General features: G+C 41.1%; 1 protein-coding gene across 5 annotated transcripts in view; it reads left to right on the forward strand.

Moving 5' to 3' along the window:
- LOC136440230 (lethal(2) giant larvae protein homolog 1-like) overlaps positions 1-18,848 on the forward strand; it is a 32,194-nt gene that overhangs the window by 7,520 nt on the left and 5,826 nt on the right. For 4 of the 5 annotated variants that reach the window (XM_066436128.1, XM_066436130.1, XM_066436127.1 and 1 more), the window contains exons 3-16: positions 5,163-5,244; positions 8,621-8,730; positions 10,199-10,342; positions 11,000-11,165; positions 11,580-11,706; positions 12,846-12,897; positions 13,728-13,882; positions 14,181-14,401; positions 14,976-15,043; positions 15,646-15,802; positions 16,445-16,597; positions 17,138-17,313; positions 17,704-18,037; positions 18,509-18,665. In XM_066436128.1, the coding sequence (XP_066292225.1) occupies positions 5,163-5,244; positions 8,621-8,730; positions 10,199-10,342; positions 11,000-11,165; positions 11,580-11,706; positions 12,846-12,897; positions 13,728-13,882; positions 14,181-14,401; positions 14,976-15,043; positions 15,646-15,802; positions 16,445-16,597; positions 17,138-17,313; positions 17,704-18,037; positions 18,509-18,665 (2,102 nt within the window). The remainder of the gene's footprint in view (positions 1-5,162; positions 5,245-8,620; positions 8,731-10,198; positions 10,343-10,999; positions 11,166-11,579; positions 11,707-12,845; positions 12,898-13,727; positions 13,883-14,180; positions 14,402-14,975; positions 15,044-15,645; positions 15,803-16,444; positions 16,598-17,137; positions 17,314-17,703; positions 18,038-18,508; positions 18,666-18,848) is intronic. The other variant, XM_066436126.1, reaches the window with a different exon arrangement.

The raw sequence follows: 18,848 nt of genomic DNA on the forward strand, positions 1-18,848 counted from the left end.
AATGTCCTGCGCCAGACAGGCGCAAATAGCTTCACTTAGTTCTTGAGACGGAGGTATTGAGGATTGATCCACTGCCTCACGTTACGGTGTGAGTAGTCTATGCATACTTAATGTCCTCCCAAAGCAAGTGGTGTTCTGCAAATACCCGGCTCAAAGTACCTACCTGCAATTTAGAAAAGAAATGAGATTGCAGGGCAGGATAGATATGAACAATTTGCAATCTGGCGAGCTAACGGGAGACAAGCTCAGAATTATAAATCACATACAATTGTAGAAAACAGAAAAGTATTTCATGACCTTGGTAAACAGTGAATACATTCAAAATAGATATTACAAAACTGCCCAAGAAGACCGCCCAAGAAACTGATGAAATCTGGTCTATGTGGACAGGTGATCACTGTAGACAAGGTTCTTGTGTCAGAGGGAAAAATTATCACCAAAAAGTGGTCACAAAAAAGTGGCCAGGTGGTCCTTATGTAGGGGTGGTCACTTGTATAGGTTTGAATTACTTGAATTCCATTAAGTCTGCGATCAAGACCCCGTTCATACTAAATCGCGCAAATCGCGAAATTGCGAAATCGCCCTGAGTCGCATTTCTTCACACCAGGGGTCGAACGAGCGCGAGTTGTAAAATCGCGTCCAACAGCTTGATCAACGGCGGAAGCGTTATTCGATTGTCACCACTCTTACTGTTGTGTTCAATGACCTTCTTGTACTTCATCTTGAGTTTTTTTACCTTTAATAGTGCGGCATTACTTCCATGTTTTCGCGTATTTGGCCAACTCAGGCAGTCGCCACTTCAGCGTACACGCTCTGGTTTCGGTGGGATCCCTTGAGTTTCTTCTGAATCCCCACGTCCCCGAAGATGGCCATCAGTACATGCGTTTTTGTCATTCCATACGCCAAAATTGCCGCCCGATTCTGACATATTTCCGCCGCATTCGGCGTAATATTCCAACAAGCTAGGAGGTAGATGAACATCATATAATGAGCGGAAAGACTGAATTTGCAGATGACCCCTTGACCCATGACCGGGTCAATATGCAAAGTAAAGCGCCCAAGGCGATTTCGAGCGTTCATACTAAGTCGGAATACAGGCAAATCGCGAGTAAACCACCTCCGGAGGTGGTTTCGCGGAAAGCGATTTCGGGCGATTTCAAATGCGATTTGGAGCGTTCATACTAAGCCACATTATCGCGATTTAAGCGATTTCACGATTTACGTGATTTAGTATGAACGGGGTCCAAGTCTTTCTAATGCTCAATCATCATGCAACATTGTACCAATATAAACATGCAAGAGTTAGTTAAAGCCAAAGGTAAGCTTTTTTAGATTTATAAGAAATAGTACATTCAGATGTGACTGGAGAAAATGAACAACACACAATATCTGCTAATTGATATTTTTGTTTCAGAAAAATAAAGACCTCGAAACAATCTGGAGTTTGAGCAATAATATTCTATTTTTTTGCCTGATTGGCGTCATATGGCACCAATAATGTGATGTCAGTACCACCTGTTAGATGGGTACAACGTGGATAAAGTTTGAATCCAAGTAATGTTGTGCAGGATCTTCTCTATATCCTGCAGATTTACATTTTTTTAACACGCCCCAGGGCTAAAGAAACAGGAGACAATTGTCAGTCATGACACCAGGGGCTGTCTAATGGACATGTAGGAAAAAAGACCTGCAGCGCAGTACCGGTAGTTACCAGAAATAATTGCTGGTCACACGGTTCCAATTACCCGCTATCTCCTGTGAGCAAGCCACACGTATCTCTACAATTAGGACCGCTGCAGGTTTTACCACTGGTATCAGGTTGTGGTAATACCTTGTATCCAGTAGCATAATGGGTTGTATGGTGATACCTGCCAGTTCCCACAGGTACAGATGATGATATGCTTGATCTGTAGAATAAGGGATATTTTATGACCTGATATGATACAAATTCTGATTATGTAGATTGGGAAAATCCACTACAATTGTGCAAGGTGGGGCTGTCTTTGAAGGCCATATACTATATGATTTTCAAATTCTATTGGCTGAAACTGGTATATCTTGAAATCTCTGAAAACTCTGTCTTTCATAAAATGTTATGAGTTGTAAATGAGAGTCCATGCTGTTTTATTACTCACTATTCCAAAAGACAGGTTATTGCATGGGTATGTACCTGAGTTATTTTGTTTACGGAAGATCTTGCAGATTACAAATTTTGATTGAACGAACAGGATATGTGTAAGTCACAATCCTGTTTCCCTTCATATTAATCAAATAATACGACTCATATATCAAGTGCTGAACCCTTTCCTATTATCAAAACACTTGTTAGGCCTCTGCCGCTGCTCAGAAATGTTGTTTACAGGAAAATTGGAAAGGGTACAGCCCATATTACTTGGGAGCTTGAACAGAAGGGCTGACAGTGATGGATTATTGGTATTGTTGTGACAATTTTAGTGGCCGACTTATCGCAAGATCTGGGACAGTTGTGTTTTCAGCCTAGCGCAGACACAAAAAGAAGAAATTTCTCTCCTGTGACATACAGTGTATTGAATTTACCAGACTCAGTGTCCATAACTGAACAGTACATCAGCCGATTCTTTCCCTCTGTCTAGGTATCAGCTTGATTAATGGTCCGTTCCTAGATCTTTATTCTCTCCTCTTCATTTAGAACATCACCTTGTATTAAAAAAAAACAGGGAATAGAACACTGCACAAGCTACATGTACTTCTGGTAGAAATACTGCTAGAAATGTACAAAACATCATGGTTAGACGGGAGTGGTCGCTTATGCCTTCCTATTCCCAAAGAGCAGCTAGTTTCAAAGTATGCTCTCACAAAACATCTTATACTGATACTGATTCAAATGCTTTATGTAAGCTGGTTTTGTACATTGTTTTGGAAAGCTGAAAAGATTATTCATTTATTGGTTCAAAGGTCGCACGATCTTAGAGCTAATTTCCAAATAGAATTTGATCGTTAAAGTTTTACAGTGTCGTTTGTGGCATTATGATTTTCCAATACCCAGAGGTGTAATCCGTATTGTTATTGACAGGTCATTCAATTACAACCCTCTCCTTCTTACATTATTCATATTGATGTGTGTTTTTTACTGTATGGAGAGTCTGGGTAATCAAATTCCACAGGGTTATTGCATTTCCTCTTCAATCGGACTGCAAATATGTAATATCTGCAGCAGAGCAGTGGTTATGAGATGTCATACAATAGTTTTATCATGCTGAAGGTTCTGATAGAATTGTAGACCATGCAAGTGAAAGTAGACTTGTCATATTTACAATGGCTCCAGCTCGAAGAGTATTGACTATTCAAAGGAAAGTTGGAATGGCGACGCTAAGAGAGACAATCCAATATCTACAGGTTTCGACATGTCACTAAGAAGTCTTTGTTATTAGAAAGTCTTCATCAAGAAAAGAAATAGCACATAAAAATTAAGAAATGTCAAATTATTTGTGGGGCACAAATAAATAACCATTATGAACCAAGGAGTCAGTACATGATTGGCTTTAAAAAAACATGGAATAGCCATGAATCTACAGAGACACTAGATGTCACAACAATACGTACTTTAGACTTAGAGTATTATACTTTTATCATCACACAAAGACAATTGAAGTTTAAAAGGGTTCGTAGTGTTAGGGATGTCCATAGCATGGGCGTGGCAGATCGTTAAATGTAATGTAACCAGCTGCCACTGCTACCTGAAAGCTGGTGTGGTGTGCCAAAGGCTATGAACAGCAGTTGATTGATATTGATTAAGATATTGTTGGTTACTTACCTTATCAGTTCATTCTTTGGCTTGTATGGGTTTGATCTCGTTCCAAAAACACAAGGAAAAGAAAATGGCAAGATAAGAATGTTACCGTTTTGGCAGTTAGACAAAGGTTTCGGTCAGGTTGCAGGAAACCTTAGTTGATTGATAACCTTGTGGGCATGTAAGCTTGTAAGGTCACCGTAAAGGTCATGTGATTAAGATATCTTTTCCATGTAAATAGCAGGATCTTTCCTAAGGCTTATGAAAAAATTATGTGTTTCCAGTTACCTGATCAGCCATAGCAAAAAGCTGTCAACCCTAACCTTTTTTTTTAAAACGACCACTGGCAAATAAAATTTTCAATCTGACTTCTGAGTGATGAAAATAATAGAAATCAGGGTAGTTTTGCGAATTTTTGTACAGACTAATGTATTCTAAACTCTGTTAAACTATAGAATAAAATAAAAAGATAGAATCCCTTCCTACCGATACTGATTTTTCAGGACGGTAATCGAAAACATAAGCATTAAATTTCCCAGGCCTCAAGGCATGTAGTTGCTTCTTTCTTAATAATCTCCATCTCATCTTAATGGAATGTGTAAATGGTGATTAAAGTGTTGGGTATGCTATGAAAAACGGCCTATTAATGTCATGGTGGCTTATGGGTTGGGATGACAGATGATGATATTGCATGCCAAGCAGGGATGGCAGGTACCATTTGGTACGCGGCGTGAACAATGGATTCTCTCTCAGGTGATGAAAAGTGCAATGAAAACAGCTCTGACTCGAATTTTATCCAAACAAACTGCCAAAGGTGTAACTTTCTTTAGATAGTATAACAGTTACTGTATGACACTTGGCACTTGAGAATTACAAGTATGAAGACAGAAAAGTCTAGTATGAATCTATTAAATCAAAAGATAAAGATAAGGGTGATACAATGGTATATTTTGAGGATCTCGGCTGAAGTCCACATTATCCAGTGATGTTTATCTTGCTATAGTATTTGTTAAGAGGCAAAAGTCTCCTATAATCTCTCACACTACCAGGTGTTGTGGCATCTCTAATTAAAGATAAACACCAGGAGAGAAGATGATGTCACTATCTTACTGTGTACACAGTCAAAAGCCACTTACTGTATGTGGTTCTTCAAGTTTTTCTAGATATTTTTCTACAGTCAAAGAAATCTATTGCATTACAAAAACAGGTGTTAATTCAAATTCAGTTGATTATGGTAGTATACTTTTCCAAATATCTAACCCAGACAAATTGCAAGGCTGGAAATAAGATTTCTTTTGTGTTTTTTTCCTTTGTACTAAGAATATGTATTGTTTTGTTCACAACCCTGTATTCACCTGTACCTGGTAGAAGTTCCTTAACCAGGTGTTGACAGCTATGGCCAGCCAGGTGTGGAGTTCTCGGCCAGACACTCGGTGGAGAGTCAGATCATCAGGCTCTTCTTCCTGCCCAATGAGGTGAGTACATTTGTTCTCTGTTGCTCAGACGGTGTGCAAAGCTAAGATATACTGTAAAATGAATGCATTTAAGTTTGTGGGGAAAATGCAGTGTCCGTGGTGGTTTTAAGTTTGCTATTGAAACAAGGGGGTAGGCGGACAGAAGACAACAAGCTGTGGTTTTAAATTTGTGGTGAAGAGATGGCCATGAAAACCGTGAACATCAAACTACCAAGAAAATTTTGACATTTATTTATTTTCATAGTACCTGCTTGTACGTAAGCATCAATCATGACTCTAGAACCATGAAGGAATGCTTCTGAAATATAAAGGATAACTATTTTTGGCATTTTATCGTGAATCTGAACCTTGACCCTAAAACATGAAGAAATATTTATTTCTGAAATGTGAAGGATAAAGTTCTTTTAGTAATACAGATATTATACCAAGCCCAAAGAGTTGTAAGTTTTTTCATGTGCCTTATGGATTTTCAAAATCAGAATGTCCTTCTTAATCTTTGTCAGCTGCTATGTTTGATTCATGTTTGGGTACTCGCTGTAATTTGACTAAAATGAGCCGAAGCTGATGACGGATGTAGGGCAGGTGGTTGAAACTCAGTGTAAAGCTCCTTTGTTCGCTCCCTGTATGTAGTGTAAAGTGTACTTACACTTTTGACATATTGATCGTGTACTATATTGATCCTGCACTTTGTTTCAACGTTGGGTTCCCACATAATACCTCAGTAAGGTGGCACCGACCCGGATTCCACAAATTCACCCTTAGGTAATCGTGGTAAATTATGCAACAGCACAAAACAATACAGCTGCTATTAGAGTTGAAATGAAAATGATAAACCGCAATTATTTTAATAATTGAACGCCAAGAGGGGCAATTGATTGTCTCAAAATTACGGTCTGCCCTTGAGGGAAGGTCAGTATTATGCAGATGAGGTCGTGCTGGTTAGATTTGTCGACAGTTGTGTCTGTGGTGAAGTTTATGCTTCAGGGGGGAGGAGCCCCCCAACCACCGAAGTCCAGACATTCCTGGGGAAATTCTCTGGTTTGTTTTGCAGTCAGGCCGTCAGCGATGCTGTAGCTGGACTAGTGGTCGGTTTTGTTTGGTAAACCATTGGTAAATTGTGCCTCTATGCAGACTGGAAGGATGGATATATAAGGGGAGCCTTACCACAAAGACATATACAATCGGACTGGGTCTGGGAATAGAGAATGTTTCAGCATCAACAGGATTTGAGGCGCGGAATTGGAACCACAGTCACCCCTGAAACATGCATTTCCTTCCTCCCAAAATTCTTATCAAATTGTTCTAGACAGCTGGGTATCTCGGATGGCATGTTTGAAATCTATGATATTTTGATGCTCGTGTCACTGATTATGCAGTAGGTGTTTCAGCCTTTGGACACGGTTGATGATGATGATGATGATGATGATATTGGAGCTGTGTGCAAGTTTAGCAAGCGTCTTATTGACCGTAAGAGTAGTAAGACTTGACATCATGTTAAAACAGAAGGCCATGGCCTTACCCTTTTATGTTAGAAGAAATGTTGGTGTAAAACAATGTCCATATTTAAGATAAAACACATGGCCCTGTCTGTCTGCAGTTGGCCAAGCTCAGAGACAGTTTACAAGAGCAAATACCTCCCAAATTAAGCCTACACCCACTACCACTTCTGCTAGAACACAGCCTGCAATACTATTGTACACAGTGCTGCCGTTCTCCTTATACCTGGCTGCTTCCTTTTGAATGATTGTGATAAGAGAGCCATGAACTGAAGAAAGACTCAGAGCTGTTGCCTGTTCATGTGTGATGAAAGGAATCCTCCAGGGGAAATTAGCAGTCTCATTGCAATTATTTTCAGATTACTGTAGGCACTGTTGATGTGTTGTCTGCAGGACTCACTGCTGCTTGCGTCTCAAGGGAAGAAACATTTGAAACAATATATTTACCTAAGGGAGTGATACTAATTTGTGTGCTAAGTGTAGGTGTGTTGGGTATGGAAATGTATTTGTCATTGAAGGGTTGCAGACGGGGAAATGCGAGGGGCTATGCAAGGGAAATTTCCTTGTAATAAGTGCCTGTTGGCAACGGATGTGGCACCTCTTGTTTTAACAAGTCACGAAGAGCTATTTTGTAAATCCTATTACACGCTTTTGGAACTCTTACAATCAACAATGGTGACATTGTAATGTCTAATAGTACAGCCAGTTTTGAATTAGACCATGATGAGTATAAGAACTACAACTAGATATGAGTATATGGTTGTTGTTTTCAAAGAAGCTTCTATCTTTATTGTAGAAGTGTTTCATTTTGCCCTTCCACTTATATGACCTTGGGGGAAGCTTTTTGACCTCTTTTTCTGACATCTGCCACAATATCATGATAAGAGGATCGCTTTCTGTTTAATCTACATATTTCTTCCAGATCTGGTATCATCTTGTTTAGTACATGTAATAGTGGGCCCATGATAGGTCGTACTTAAAACCGTATTAATGTGGGGATTTCAGGGAATATTCCATTAGTCATTACCTACATTGAAGAGTACCTGCGTAATATCTTAAGAGAATCAAAACCATTCGACTGTAGTTTGAAGTGTGCAATACGATAACTGAAGTCTGCATCATTGGTTTTATTCCATCAATTGAGTATCATCAGTGAAAGCTCTCTGATGTCAAATTTCACTTGTGCAAAAAAAATGGAATCAGATAACTTATTCAGATAACTTATTCAACTTACCCTGAATTGATTGAAATCTGATTTTATTAAAGCAATTTGGTTGTGTCATGTTACAATCCATTGATTATCGTTCCCCCGGCTTTGTCTTCTCCTGTCTTATTATTACATGTACAAGACACAAACATGACAACACACCCAGTAATCTGAAAGCTCCCTTCATTTAGCCAAATGATGACCAGATCTTTGGTGTAGACAATTGTGTCATGTTGAAAATAATGGTGAAAAGAAAGAGAAATTTGGCACAATATTGACGACTCATGATTCTTAATGCTTGAGAAAATTATCTAAGGGACCACTAAAAATGGTCATACAGTATAGGCCATGTTGTCCTTATAAGAAATTATGCTCACTAGTACAGGTTTTACTGTATATTAATTCCAGGGCGATCCTTATGTACAGGTGGTCACTAGTACCGTAGTACATGTTTGACTGTATATCAAGTCAGGTGGTTTCTTGTGCAGATTTATATCGATTCCAAGGTGCTTCTTTATGTAGAAGTTGTTGCTAGTGCAGGTCTGACTGGGTATCAATTCCAAGGTGGTCCTTACGTACAGGTGGACACTAGTACAGATTTGACTGTACAGTACTTATCATACACAATATACGCAGTGTTAACCTCACCTCACCCCTCCCTTTCTGTTTCCAGGGTCGGCTGATCAGTCTGCTGGACGACAACTCACTGCACCTGTGGGAGGTGAACATCAAAGATGGCAAGTCTGTCCTGGAGGAGGTCAAGGACTTCTCACTGGAGGGCAGGTCAGCAACGAACAAACATGTTGTGTGGCCAGGGGAAGGTCAAAGTTCAGATGCACACTAACCTGTAGCATACAATGTTACAGGGCTTGAAATACTTGGCGTATGTGCACTTTTGTGTACCTAAAGTTGAAACTGTGTACCTAATTTTTGATGGTGCATTGCTGAGCCTAGATATTTCTGTCAAGTGTACATGACGGTACTATTGTACTCTAGTACACAGCATATTCTTGACAATAAAGTGTAAGAAAAAAAAACCTTTGTTGTATTGCACATGTGTAGAAATTTTGAAGTTACCTTTTGGGTTCATTTATTTGATGTTGTACGCCCAACATTTTTTAGTGCACATTTTTTTGTTAGGTGCACACCTATTTCTAAAAATGCCCTGTGTCAGGAACTACTTAACAGCTTGTGTGGCTGGCAGAGGTGAATAGTTCATGAGTTTTAGGTTGGAGCTGCTGAATTATCAGTGTACGAAAACAGATTTGATTTGTGTGCTATAGGTTGAATTAGTATTAGTACAGGATTAATGTCAGATCACAGTTGGCTGTGAGGTATCTACTTGTTTGCTATGTATTAACTTTTATTCACTTCCAGTTGTGAGTAGTTGTGAGAGGGACAGTGTTGATAGTGAGTTGACTTGGAACAACCACTGACCTCTTATTGAGCCAACATGTTTTAGAAATGAGAGAGGACAGTTTGTTTATCGCACGCTTTATGCAGTGCTGATTTTCTATACAAGCTTTCTGGGTGGTCACTCAGATTGTTTTTGAATTCACGTAAAGTTCAATTTTGGTTACTCATGAAAAGCATGAGTATTTTAATGACATTTATTTGTTTCGTTTCCTGATTCCTGCATTTTATATTGCTTGCATGTTTCACTGTTTGTCACAAGAAGAATTTTTACTATTTTTTGTCACCCTTACACATGTACAGCTCAAGCTGACTGACATGTTTTTATATGTTTAACGATACTTTGAAATACATGTACTTTCCCTTGCATTCAAAGTTCTAGCCAGCTTGAAATTTTATTGTCATCACAATTCCCATTGATGGAAAGATCCTCCAAATTTTTTCTGTCACCTTGTACAAATTTCCGTAATCTTATTCAGATATTTTTACATCTTTACCCACCAATATTTGTCCATCAAGGTTGACGGAATGATCTAAATATTATTCCGTCATATGCAGCAAAATTCCGCCAAATGACGGAATAAGGGGTGCCGGCAAGAGCCTTGCTTGCATTGTCTATTGCATTCTCCAAGCATGTTCCATGTAAATCCCATGTTTTGGTCAGGGCTCCGGGGAAACGTCCTGCTGAAGTCATCTGGTATTCTGGGAATGTCTCCAGCAAAAACCTATCACTCACCTGCCTTTGTCTGTTTAAAGCCCAGTGTCCACCGCACTCCATGTAATCGACCGTGAACCTGGTGTCTGGCGCGACTGACAGAGTCTGTTTTGTTTGCCCCAGGCTGAAGAAGATCTCGGTGTGCTGCCTGCCGTCCACACAGGAGCACCTGTTCCTGGGGACAGAGGGGGGAAACATCTACCTGCTGGACGTCAAGACCTTCCAGCTGCTGGACCACATCATCTACCAGGATGTCGTCATGCAGAAGTATGTACAGTCTCAACACCCCTACGGTAACATGGTACTGCCCGGGTAGCTGGGAAAACATGCATGCGTGTGTGTGTGTGGACCGTTCCATTCATTTATGGGTGAACGGACCTGTACTGCTTGTATTTTGGAAGAGTTGCTCAACTGTCATGTTTATACACTGAATAGACAAATTCCTGTGGTGTCTGTACCAAAGTCAACACATACTTACTACAATTTAGAAAGCAGACTGTTGTTTCTTGAATACGAAATGGGAGAAGTAGTCTGTTTCCGGCAACATCTCTTGGTCACACTTGGGAGAACAGACCAACATTGAGGTTATGTTGATTGCCGTTGTGAATTCAAGTGAAAACTGCTAAAGAATGTAAAGCGTGTTTTCTTTTCATTTTGCCAGCAAAAGATTAGTATCTTCTAAAGGATGCACTGGGGTTGACCTCTCAGAAAGTAATTTTGAGAATTAAAGACATGTTTTTGTAATTGTACGGTCCAAACAAAGAGGATCTCTCTCTCTATATATATATATATCAGTGAAATGTAAGTTGCCCAGTCTGTTTCAGAATATTTTTGCATGTCTTTTTTTAAAGAAAGTTTAAGCAAAGATGTTTTTCTTCTAAACTCTCAACATTATGATGAAAACCATTCCTGTCCTTTCTGTAGTGTGCCTGATGACTACAAAGCAAACCCTGGCGCGGTGGAGGCCATCGCCGAGCACCCAACGGACTCAAACAAACTTCTCATTGGCTACAACCGTGGACTGATCGTCCTGTGGGACAACAAGTCCTGCAACGCTGAGCAGACGTATGTCGCGCCCCAGGTACCCCCTGTTAGTATGCATCCCTTCTTCCTTATAGAGTTAGGGTGTGGTTGTGCATTGGGGGTTTGGGACACTTGGTGGTGGTCACTCTGTGGTGTGGCAAGTAACGTGTGGAAACTGCATGATTGTTGTAACGGGACATGTTCAATGTTTTTGGGATTGTATTGTATCATTAACTTGGTATTCTTTGGAATAAAGTACGAAGATGTGATACATGTTGTTGGAGAGTCTTGAACAGAATCTTATGAATTTGTGAAGATCAGTTTGACATCCTTTAGGCCAGAAGGATGTGACATGTGACAGTCTTAAAACATGCATGATCATAGCATTATAATTTTAGGAATAAAATTAGTTTATATGGATGTATAAGGTTGACCACCAAAATGGTTTCGAAGCTTCACTGTGTAAACGTTCAACCCACAGCAACTGGAGTCCCTGGCATGGCATCGCTCGGGTGACCAGTTCATGAGCGCTCACGCCGACGGCAGCTACTGTATCTGGAACTCCGCAGACGCCTCCAAACCTGCGCAGAATGCCACCATCCCATACGGTAGGTTCTGTCTCAGATACCATTCCGTTACACGGGGGGAAACAGAAGGATTGGCCAGAGGGTTAACTTAACTCGCTGAAGTTGTTAGAAGGTTTTTAGATTGTAGAAGCAATTTGTTTGTCCAATGAGGCTGGTTGGGTTTGTTGTTTGATACCTTATTGTTTTGTCCAATACATCAAAAGCACAATTTCAATTACACCAGTTAACTGAAAGGATGGTTCCAAAGACATGCTCAAAACAATATTTTTGGTTACCAAAACGTTTCTCTGCCAATTTCAAATCTTCTTTGTTCAGGATTGTGTAACAAAATCCCCAGCCTCATTTGCCACCCTATTGAAGTAATATATTTATTTCCAACCCTTTGTTCCTGTATTGATCACCTGATAATCGTGTGGCCATCCCACCAATTGTGTCAACCTCAGTGGAATTAACAGGAGACAAAAGTTGTAATGGGGCCTTTGTGACAGCTGACATGGATGACCAGGCATCAATATAGAAGTTTGAATCAAAAGGACTTACCTTTTCAAAGTGCCGGTTTTTGTGCCAGTACAGTCCATTGTCAGGCACAAACCAATTATTTACACGGGAATGGATTGTGTGTACAGAGTAAGGCCTTGCTTTATCCGGCACCTAATTATCCAAATCCTCACCTCTGATGATTTAAATCCCTAAAATAGGCAAACCAAGTCATTAACTGTTTACAGTTCAAACTGTTTACTAGTATTTGTTTCGAACTTTGTCATTTGTATGAGTGCAGTCTTCAAATGGCATCTCATACAAAGTATCACAATGATTAATGGTATTGCCTTGTCATATTGGACTACAATAGTTGTTGATGTTGACACAATGTTATAGTGGTGTTTTTTGTTTGTTTTGAATAGAAAAGCATTTTTGTTACTGTTTTTAATGCATCTTTAACATCAGTTTAAGTAAGTAAGCAATACATCTTTATGAAGCAAAGTTAGCCCCCAAAATGTTTTGCCCAGCACAAATGTTTCCCATGGTCTTAATGCAGTGACCTTGTGATGCTACCGTAAACAAACAAGCTGTATCTGAAGATGCTTGTGTTGCTAACAGTGTGTACATGGCATGACATACCTCAAACAATAGCCTTGTCTTTGTTCTCCTTCACCTCACAGGACCCTTCCCATGCAAGGCCATTAACAAGATACAATGGCTGACCACAAAAAGGTAAACTACGATAATGCTTTGTGGAATTTCTGCCCCTCTGCTGAACTTACAAGTACTGAATGAACACTAGCATCTCTGACATGGCTCTCTAGCTTTACATATAGACTGCTCACAAAAATGCCTTTTAAAAGTGTGAAAATGAAAAGGTGTAAAATATATGATTGTCTTACCTTTTTTGTCGGGAGATCACGCTATAGTACAGTCAGTATGACCTATCAACAAAGCTCACCCGCCTTAAGGGTAGGAGCAGACAGGGAAAAGCACTCACCTGTCACCACCTACCTGTGCTCCCTTCATGGCCGAGTGTACCCAAAATAAGTGGACATCTTTTAGTGCACTTTTCTCTCCAGTCAAGTGGGGGACGGCATGTGAAGGGGATAATTTTGTGGGTCTTAAGACTTTGGTGTTTGTACTGTCTTGTCTTTCTCAACTTAGGGTCACGGTAATCTTCCTAGCACTTGTCCAATGGTCGTGGTACCTCCTCATCCAGTTACTTTTAGTTTTACACTGAATGAACTTTGGGAACATCGCATTGACCAAGAAAAGTAAACTTAGGTGCATTGCTACTCAAAGCAACATAATGTTTTTTGTGTCGTTTGGGTTGATTTCAAAGGATGGCTTTCCTGTATTAGAATTGATTTGAGTACAGTTATTTTCAGTTTTACCTTTAATCAGCCTGTTTACATCTTACACAGCTGTGACTGATCATTTACTTTCCTATGCATCTATTGAAGACATATAAATATAGTGATGAATAGAATGGATAAAGATACGTACAGCTAGCTAGTCAGATTAAGTACTGTGACTAACTTACATCTCATCCCTTCCAGCGAGCCCTTCATCGCGTTCTCAGGAGGCATGCCACGTGCCAGCTATGGGGACCGTCACTGTGTAACTGTCATGCAGGGGAAGACTCATGTCGTGTTCGACTTCACGTCGCGCGTGGTCGACTTCTTCACAATTGGAGACACTGACCGTGAATGTGGTGCGTGTATGATTTCAACATCAGCAAGAGTGTGTTCATTGTGTTCAATTTCTGTGAGGGTGCTAACCCACTGTCTTTATTTGATTTATTTCAATAATTTGCTGTTTCCTGTACTTACAGATCTAAATTCTGAACTGCTAAGCATCAAAACATTGGAAAATGATGCAAGACGTATTTTGGCCTCAGTAGAAAAAAGTTTGAAACTGTTTGATTTAGAAAAGCAAGCCTACTATAGATGTCTTGGTTCCCTGTAATATGTTGCGTGCCTTTGACATAACTGTATCCTCTTTCCATACAGAGTGGGATGACCCCCATACCCTGGTGGTGCTGGCTGAAGAGGAGCTGGTCCTGATGGACCTCCAGTCGGAGGGCTGGCCGACGTTCCGCATGCCGTACCTGTCCTCCCTCCACTCCTCCGCCATCACGTGCTCCAGCGTACAGACCAACGTGCCCGACCAGCTCTGGGACAAGATCGTGGCCGCGGGGGACACACAGATGGCTGCCAACCACACCAGCAGGGTAGGGATGATATCCGTATCATATATGACAGGTTTTACAAATATGTGAGACGATTCAATGTTAACCTCAGTGCACAGCGGTCTGCCGATACATACATCCGCCACATTTGCAACAGTTTGTTTGAGTAATCTCTAGTGTAGATACGTGGGTGTGCATTATACTTTGGTACGTTCGATGGGAGATCTCTTTAGAAGGCTGAATATATCACCCTGAGATGTATTCAGGGTGGCTGATATATGTAGCCCAGCAGATAACTATTGATAGAGATAACCTTTCATCTTAAAACAAAACCTTATTAGCATCTAGAAAAAGATCTTTGAAGACATGAAATGATTTTTGTAACAGTCTATGTTTAGCTACATGAAGCTTGTGGAAATTGAGTAGTGCATTAGAAGCAGACCTCTATCATCTAAATGACTTTTGTAGCTCATGTGACTTGGTGAATAAAGGTTACCTTTCTTAAATCCTTATGAACTAGAAAAGATCTTTGAAGTCATGAAATGATTTACAGCTGTTGTAATCTAAATGACTGTCACAGCTCATGTGGAAGCAGCTAATGTGGTGTGTTTTTCAGGAGTGGCCGATTGAGGGAGGAAGTGTCCTGTCAGAGACTCCTGCATCTAAGGACCTGCTACTGACTGGGTACGTTATTGCTCAAGACAGGAAATATTCTAGTCTTCCAGATGAGAGCTGGATTGATCATCCGATTGATCATCCTGTCCCTGTGATTATGTAGTGATGAAAGAGACTCGAAGATGCTGTGTCCAATTAGCTGTCTTCGGTTAGCTGGCTCAGCCGATTGTGTAGTCAGATTGACTAGACATCAAAACTACTACTCAAACCATTCTTCTTTGAAAAAAGATCTAAGGGACCATTACGAAGTGGCCAGCTGGTTCCAATCAAAAAGTGGTCACTAGTACAGCAGTACAGGTTTGACTGTACCGCCAACAGCAATGTTGAACATTACACCAAAAGAATCAAGCACCTGGATATAATTTTTAAAGTCAGACGTTTCAGACAGCATCCGCTATCTTCCGTCAGTGACTTTTTATTTATTTACTTATTTATTTATTTATTTATTTATTTATTTATAAATCTTAAGGGAAGTGACTAAAGGGAAGAACTGGAGAAGCAGATTTTTAACCAAAAGTATGAATTGACATGTCAATGAGGTGAAGACTATGTAGGATGGTTCAATAGTTGAACATTTCAAAGAAAATTCCTGATATTCCCCCTTCCCTCAGACACGAGGACGGGTCAGTGCGGTTCTGGGACGTGTCCACGCCGGCGCTGCGTCTGCTGTACAAACTGGACACCAAGGCCTACTTAAGCACACACGACGACAGTGAGGTGGTGGCTGCAGCGGACGCTGGGGAGGAGGACTGGCCGCCGTTCCGCAAAGTAAGTCTGTATTTTTTCTTCCTAAGTGGTAGATGCAAACAATTCTGACATCAGGTGTCCATAAGATCACGTATCCTACTCCTAGGTGATTGTTCATTTGAACGTGATGAAGGCTGAAGTATATGGACAACAGAGAGCGACTTGTTTGTTGTTGAATATGAGGTTAGTTCTTTCTAGTTAGCATCTTGATCATCTTGTTATACGAACAAACTGCATTTCATCTAGAGTAGTGATCCAAAAGTTTGCTATACATGTTCAGACACCAGGAAGTCAAAGGCCTTTTGTAAAATCTAGGCTGTCAGGCTCTCTCTTTTATGATGAGCTGCTTCTGTCTGCTAATGTGTTAAGATGGCACTGTATACAGTTAAAACTGCCTCAAAAGACCACATAAGGGACCAATGAAATCAGGTCTACATTGTATGTAGGCAGGTGGTCACTATAGATAGGATTTTTAAGGTTTGTGTCGGTAAGAAAATTATCCAAGGGACCATTGTACCAAAAAGTGGTCACATTGGCCAGGTAGAGGTGTGGTCACTTGTACAGGTTTGACTGTATTTCCACAGTTCTCACCTTACTTATGATGTTTTCGTAATCTTGTTGAATGATGTGTAGATGTTAAAGAATTTGTGCTGTGTTTTCCAGGTGGGGACCTTTGACCCTTACAGTGACGACCCCAGGCTGGGGGTGCAGAAGATCATGCTGTGTCCATGGAGCGGCACGTTGGTGCTGGCCGGTACTGCAGGACAGGTGGTGCTGATGGACATGAACACAGAGGAGGCTGAGGTGGACCTGGAGGTGAGCAGAGTTTGTGTATCTTTGTCAAGTTTTCTTATATAAACTCCAGGGTTGTCTCCAGCTTTAAACTATTGTCTGTCCCATTCAGTATTTTCATAATTTTTGGATTGAGCAGCAACAATCAAGGGTATGCAGTTGTGGTCATTGTGCAGCTGCTAGTAGCTGATGATGATGAATAGCTGTAAAAGCTTAGCATCCACTTTCTGCCCATATGGGACATCTGTGAATAATTGTGATGCTTTTGAAGCTAACTGGTGTTGTCTCTTTTTCCACTTAACTGTTGGTAGCTATTGTCTTGTACTAACCAGGTGTCAACACATAATGACTGTGAACATTCCCAAGATGAATTTTTAACACAAAAAATCTGGTGTTATTTGTCCTTTTCCAGTCGGGTGACAACTGTGAACATTGTGAATGAACATAGTGGTTTTGTACCAAACAGGTGTTAACTACTTCTGCTTTTCTGTCAGGTGAACATTGTGAACAACCGCAATGGTTTTGTACCAAACTGGTTTTAACTCTTTGTCCTTTTCCGCTCAGGTGACGACTGTGAACATTGTGAACGACCGTGATGGTTTTGTGTGGAAAGGTCACGACAGTCTGACCCCCAGGAGCACCACGGTGAAGGTTCCAGCTGGGTTCCAGGCCAAACACCTGGTCCAGTGTACCCCGCCCGCCTCGGTCACCGCCCTCGCCAACCACTCCGAAAACCAGCTGTAAGTACTACAACACTCCTTTAATCTAACCTTCTGCCAGCTGGCTAACCATACAAATTTGGCACCAAAAGGCTACCTTAGAAGGCTGAAGGTTACCCTTACTAACCTGTTGTAAATTCTTCCAACACTCCTTTGAAAGGTAATTTAAAGGAAACTGTAAAAGAGAGTTGAAGATCTGCACTTTTGTTTGCAGCAGACTCATATGACTCAGAAGGCATTGCTCACTAATTACACTATATTAGGCAGCTGCTAACTGCAACAGGTTAAGTTTTGCAGCTCTTCTTTCGACTCATTAGTCTTCTGCTTCCAGTAGTTTTTGGTTCTTGGAGTGCTGTAGTACTGTGATGGATCAGCAGGGGGCATCGTTGACGATACCTTGTTGTCCTTCAGGCTTGCCATTGGAACCAGCCATGGCTTCTCCATCTTTGACTACCTACAGAAGAAGGTGATCCTCACCAAGTGCACCTTGAACCCCAATGACCTCTCAGCTACCGGAGAGAGCAGCATGTCTCGGCGCAAATCGCTCAAGAAGTCCCTGAGGGAGTCCATAAGACGCCTGAGGAAACGGGGGTCACGGAGTACGCCATCTAAAAAAGAAGCCAAGCCGAGAGTGGAGGCAGTGCCAACGACAGATCTTGACGCGCCAGAGAAGGGGGAGGAGGCAGCGGCGCCGGTACAGAGGCTCGTGGAGGCAAGGCAACCAGACGGAGACATGGCCAGCATGGTGAGCCTTCATCTGGTTGCGATAGCATCTATCTGATTGATCATGATACATGTTTACAGGAAAAAAAGTTATCCATGATTACAGATATCTGATAATACCTAGGATATTGGAGTTTTCTTTTTACACAACCAGTCACTTCTCACCTGCTGACGTTTCGGTGTCAGTCAGACACCCTCTTCAGAGCTTCTGACTGGAGAACTGCTTCTCGCTGCTATAGGTAGCCGATGTAGGTGGCGCTCTGTACTGGTTGTGTAAAAAAACCCAATATCCTATGTTCTACCAACCTGATGAAATTATTTTCGGGCTGATGATACCTGCTGCAGATTTTCACACGGTGTTGAGAAAACAAAAAGGCATGAGAGGGTATAGTGTTGAGATACTGATTGATTATAACAATAACAGAAGCCTTGCCTTCTGAAGTAAGCTTCGCTTGGTATCTTCTTTTTTTAGACCAATTTATTTCTGTTGCAGGTGAGATGTCTGGTGTTTGCAGAAACATTCCTACGTGAAGGTGCCTCAGCCGGGCTGTCCCTGTGGGCCGGCACCAACTCAGGCGGCATCTTCGTGTACAGTGTGACCATGCCAGAGGCAGACAAGAGAGAGGAGGAGGACGTGGTGGCAGAACTTGGTACGACACTCAAGATCTTTGATAGTCGTGAAATTTTGCTGAAGTCCAAAAGAGTACACGTACTTAGAATATTGTTATAGCTTGTTATGCTGTCCATGTCAAAATTCCATTGTAATGTCTTGTCTTTGTCATACCACAAATGATAGCCACAGACTAATTGGGCAGCCCTGGCTGTGCGTGCTG

This window comes from Branchiostoma lanceolatum, chromosome 8 (genome assembly GCF_035083965.1).
Source record: "Branchiostoma lanceolatum isolate klBraLanc5 chromosome 8, klBraLanc5.hap2, whole genome shotgun sequence".
Taxonomy (NCBI): Eukaryota; Metazoa; Chordata; class Leptocardii; order Amphioxiformes; family Branchiostomatidae; genus Branchiostoma; species Branchiostoma lanceolatum.